General features: G+C 31.5%; 1 protein-coding gene across 1 annotated transcript; it reads right to left on the reverse strand.

Annotated features, from left to right (window-relative positions):
- Nucleotides 1-819: 819 nt before the first annotated feature.
- On the reverse strand, nt 820-3,442 carry LOC125221591 (LOB domain-containing protein 4-like). Its single transcript, XM_089065643.1, has 2 exons — nt 3,128-3,442; nt 820-1,413 (listed from the first exon to the last, which is right to left on the reverse strand). The coding sequence occupies exons 1-2, from the start codon at nt 3,305-3,307 to the stop codon at nt 1,138-1,140; spliced, it is 456 nt and encodes a 151-aa protein (XP_088921769.1). The 5' UTR covers nt 3,308-3,442; the 3' UTR covers nt 820-1,137.
- Between the last annotated feature and the right edge of the window lie 2,461 nt (nt 3,443-5,903).

Genomic DNA, 5,903 nt, shown 5'->3' on the forward strand with positions numbered 1-5,903 from the left:
ATAAAAATGAACTGATTTCATCTGTTAGGATATTGACATTATATTAATCAAGCAATTAAAGGAATAATTCAATTAACTAGTTGACGTAATCATAGTCAAAGTATTTATTACTACAATAATAATAATCATACAAAAAATATTCTTAAAATTATATTAAGAGTTTTAAACAAATTATTTTCCCAGATAAAATTCTGGCAAACAGATACGTAAAAATGAGATCTATCTATGCGTATACTTTTCTAAAAATCATATCATAAACTAAATTAAATTCCACTATATGTTTGAGCTTTGTTAATTGTATCATATTAAATTAATCAACGTGGGCGTTTACGTTTTTATGTTTTGGGCCGGAGGAGGGTTATCATTAAACACCGTTTTTATTCTTTTCTTTGTTTTTGTCAGGGTTGGGGGTTGCTTGGTTTCGAAACAATTATAATCTTTTTTATTTTTGATTTTGAAAGATGACATATATCCCTTTTATTACAAAAAATGTCATCTTTTGTTTATGTGGATATGTCAGTGTCATCCATGTATAACATACCTAATCTTGAAAAAATTATTAATCTTCTGATATTATACAATTTCATATCAATTCTAATATGGATTAATTAGTCAAGATTTGTTAGTCGTTTTGTAATTACAATATTACATAGTGACCAAAAAGTTTACAGATGAGATTATGTCTGATTTTTGGTACCCTCGTTTCATTTACCATATGTCTCGCTATCAAATTAATTCTTTTTAAATAATTACTATAAAAATAAAATCTAATTATTTTAATATAATAGATTATAATTAAAGCTGAAAAACAAAATGACATAACAAGCAAAACGCTACGATTGAGACAATCTTAATCTAAATAAAAATACACAACAAACTTTTTTAAAATTGTCAAACTCCAGAAGCATAACTATAGTATACTATATACCTTATGATTGTATGTTTTTCCTTTTTTTCGCATTTACAATATTGTTAACCACCCCGACTCTGACCGGCGAGGCGACCACCATCATCCTGCCCCGTCAGGCAAGACGTGTATGTATGTATGTATGAAGCCCGAAAAAAAAAATTATAAAAGAAAAAAACACAAATTTAAAGCAAACATCAAAGAAAATGCCAACATTGAAAGATGAGAAGCTAATGCCAGATGGATTCAGAGGACTTGGGGTGGTGATTGTGAGACCTTCTTCCGCGCGTGGAGGGAGACGCGCATTCGGCTGAAGAAGAGTAGTGGCGCATGCGCATGTGGACTACTTCCGCCTGCGCAAGCGCAAGCTGCGTTTGTAGTGCGTCAATTTGTTGTTGCAGGGATGATATCGCGCCTACGCATCCATAGACTGGATCTCTCACTCGCGCGTTCGCTTCGTACACCAATGAGCTTACCGCGTCTCCTCTCTGATGTTCCGGCAAATCCTGTATTCGATTTTAAAGTTAGTCTATTTTTTCATGCCAATTATTTAGCCGATACAAAACTATATGATAACACTCGATTTTTTAGATTCAACGGTTCGATCTATGATTTATCAAAGTTAACTCTCTATCTTTTGCATAGAGGTTACATAGTGTTGGGAACAATACATTTGATCTATTTTCGCTGGAGAATTAAAATTGGAATATTTCACGTAATTAGCAATTTCAACAACTAAAAAGGTTTAGTTCTTGGACCCCACTTGCTTACTTTTTTTTATTTTACGAACCAATTTTGATTTTTTGATTTTTTTTTTTTAATTTTTCTCTCCTTTTCTTTATGCATGATGTAATTCTTTAATAATCCTTTGCGAACCACATTTACTTTAAATTAGGAGAACGAAGGACGACGCCGCGTCTTTTCTCTTTATCTTTTTACTATACTTTTGATATTCAATCCTTTGTAACAACTAATAAATATGTAAGAAATAAAGATTGAGAAGTCATGCAAACTAATCAATTGTTTCACCCATGCATGCCTTCTTTTATAGTATTCATTTTCTTTTTTCATACTCACAAGCATTAGTTGAGGCATCTAAAAAAGGTGATTTTGCAAAGAAAAAGACATCAAAATACCTAAATTAATGATGAATTAAACCAATTCAATTCTTGGAATATACTGCCGTGTTCACAAATATGTGTACCACTTTGACTAAACTCGGGTTTTGAAAGGTGCAAAGAAATGCAGGTGTAAAAAGCTAAAGAAATATGAATCCCACTTTTTTGTACTACTATGAGTTTGTATAATTAAATGTGAGTAGAGAGTCTAATGTGAGTCCCGCTTACTAAATATAGTAAAAAGTAAATGCAACAAGGATGATGGACCGAAAAGAAAATATGAGACACATATTTGCGGACAGATCGAAATAATGAAAAATTTAGTGTCACTAAAACTACGTCACTAGACATATTTGTTGTAGTGAAATACGAATAGTACTAGTAATTAACTTTCTAGGTTGACATAAGGGAGTATTTTCTTACTAGATTCAAGAGTGACCTTTTGATTAAAACATTTGAAATATGGCTACACAAAACTGTTTTAACTGCCATCGTCGTAGTGGTAATATTAAAATAGAACTTGTTCCATAAAGTAGATTTAGCTAGATTTGCTTTAGGATTTGTAGTGACAACTTTTAAACTATATATGGTCACTTGGGCCAATTCGTACAAGCGATTAAAACCCCTCATTGAAAAAGGAAACAAAACAAAAAAAAGAAAGAATCATTAAAGTGTTAATTAACTTCTGTTAAACTACTTTTGAATAGCAATACACAGGCACTAGAACACTAGAGGCAAATATCCTTCAAGTAATTATTTGTAGATAACCTACAAAATAGCATTACATCTTCCATCTCAACTTCAAGAATATATATAGTTTCAGTTATAGGAATTCCCTAATAAAATTTAGAACCTAAGAATTTTTTTCTGAAAATGAGATTGGGTTGCAATTTGAAATAAGTGTTATTTAATTTTCACTTGTGTAACTAATTAAATATATATGTACAACAATTTTCACTTGTTGATGCATTTGTTACATGCATGTATAACTATCACTAACTAATTTATGTGGTCCTGTGTTAGGACAGAGTTATCGAAGAATATATAAATAAGACATAATCGTTATCAAGTCTACTAATAAGGTAAGAAGATATAAGTGAACCTGGAGCATCTTGTTAACATTGCTAGCGCCAAAGACCTTATGCACGCTGGCGAACTTGTGTGGCTCCTCTGCCGGAAAATAAGGCGCGAAAACGCAATCTTCTGCACATCTCCGGCGGAGGAGCTTGCACGCCGCGCAAGGCGACGCAGCACCTTGCTTCCTGCTACTGCTGTCCCTCATCACAATCACAACTCTACTAAAGTGTGGTTGGTTGAGAAGTGATGAGATGAGATAGAAGTAGTTGTTAGTTAGTAGTAATACTTATAAGTAGTAGGAAAGTGACACAACACTATAATTAGATGCAGGGCAGGCGGATCTTTTTGGTCTTAGTGGATACCGGCACCACTTCGGAGTGTTGTGTTATGTATTTATACTTGAATTCATTAAGATGGGTGGGTGGGTTCCACCATAATTAGGTATATATCATAAATTAAAAACCAGCCATTCCAACTAATCATGGAATTTATTTTCAAACTTGGATCAACTATGTCTTAGGTAATTTGTTCGAAAAATCATAAAGTTTAATCAAATTTTGGACAATGCCACGATTTTAAAAAATGACAGATTAAATCATAACTTTTAACATTTTAATTAATTGATCCATAACTTAATAATCAACAGAAACTTTATACTGATGTAGCAAACAGAAAGTACCACCTAGACAAAACGTTCAAAATGACGTTAAATTCAGACACGTAGCATGCAGAAAATTTTTTCCATAAGACATTAAAAGAAAAATATGGTATTAAACTTATCATTTATGAAAGTTACTAATTGACAGAATTTGATTAACTTGCCTTCCTTATTTATGTTGAATGGAAAACTCCACGCTTTCATTGATTACTTTAACAACCTCTTTAATTGCTTACATTTAATTTAAGGGCTGTGCTAGTGCTACTGGTCTTCTCTAGTTGTGTGCCGTTTACTCTTAACTTTAAATTGTATTTTCATTTTATTTTGAAATTTCCATCATTAAAGATAGTTATGTTAATCTGGATAATCTGTTCGGATTCAGTCCAACTCGTTCGGATTGTCAGGCTGTTTAGGTAAGGGCTATTCGGATTATGAATTTTTCATTCAACCCAAACCCAAATTCACTGGGTTTAAGGCTAACCCATTGGGCTATTTGAGCCAAAAAGCCCAAAAAGCTTTAAAAAACAATATCTCGTAGTCAAAATTTTCCTCTGTAAAATAATTCTAAATTTTTGATATTTTTCTTCTTAGTTTTAGAATCGCATATATTCTTTAAATTTTCATGGTTTTCAAAATTAGATGGAGATGCGCCTTTCATCTTGCTCAACACAAAAAGTAAATAAAAATTAAAGCAATCAGTTTGAATTAAAGTTTGTATTCGTGACATTATTTCTTCATCGGTTATAACCTATTCTTTATAAAAATTAGAAATTATATCATTGTTAAAACACTAGATATATTGTAAATTTTGATGGGCTAATTCTAAATTCTGTCTCAATTGTCTTTGACAGTGGTAAATCAGCGGTGACAGATGTTGGGATGACGGAAGAATGAGTCGAGGTGGAACTTGAAAGTTGGAAGTTTAGAACCGAGTGGAAATGTGTGCAATGAAGATTGAAGAAAACTATTGAATTGCAGCGCATGAAAGTACAAGAAAAACCTTAAACACTGCAACCAATTGGGCTACCTCACAACATGTTTAACCGGCCAACCCTAATGGGCTAACTCATTTAGCAAGTTTTGTATATAGGTGGCGAAATTACAACCCTAACCCGCTAAATTTTTCAGACTATTTGGACCGATCCACTTAGTTCGGATTAGATTGACATCTCCACACTTAAAAACCCAATATTTGACTTTTAGATATATAGAATTAAATATGGTGATTTAAATGTCAACTATAAAGTTTCATGTTCTCATTAAATATGCGGGTAAAATCCATACTTGTCCATTTAATCATGTCTATGTAGCGGAACGATGGAAAAGTGGGTTACAAAATCAAATATGTCTAAACCAAAGCACACAAAGACAAAGTGTAGGCAAACTAAATGATGGGATCACCTGCATGCCGTCTTCTACTTGTGTAGCATTCTTCGTATAATGGAGCTTCTTATAATAATTAAAGGTCGCATTTTATGATTTATAATTTCAATCTATACTTTTACGTATTTTACGTTATTGCGTTTCTAAATTAATCAATTTTTACAATCATTAACAATGGAAGTATGGAACATAAAATGAAAGTAGAACACAATATTTTTAATTGGGAAAACATTTCTCCACTTTAATAGAATAGGTTGAGAGTACATACCATTTTCATTAAGAGAGGAGTACATTTTTCTCTTAATTTAAACTTACTTTGTATTTCTGTTGTATTTCTGTAATTATGTTTGATTGCTCTAACTATAAAAATATTAAATTTAGGACACCGTAGGTTAATTGTGTTATGAATATAAAATTATTAAATTTAGGTTACAATCTAGGGAGTGTATATTTTATTTTTTTAACTCTCAGTGAATAAAGATAAATGGCCTATTAAATAAATAAATATTACTCGTAAATAAATAAATATTACTAGTATATAATGCTAGTAAAATATATAAAGTAGAAGTTATAATAATAAAAATAATTCAGCAGGCCTATGGTATCTCCACTGCCATGTGATTATTTTTATATTTATTTTAATAATGAAATCAGTGATTGACACAAACAACATAATTCACAGTTAAGGTACATACAAATTTTTGATCAAAATTCAAATTCTATATATTAGAGAAATTTCCAGATATACGAATGTAATCAG

Source organism: Salvia hispanica, chromosome 2 (genome assembly GCF_029641045.1).
Source record: "Salvia hispanica isolate PSC_SH4W2 chromosome 2, Shi_PSC_v1, whole genome shotgun sequence".
In the NCBI taxonomy this organism is placed as follows: domain Eukaryota; kingdom Viridiplantae; phylum Streptophyta; class Magnoliopsida; order Lamiales; family Lamiaceae; genus Salvia; species Salvia hispanica.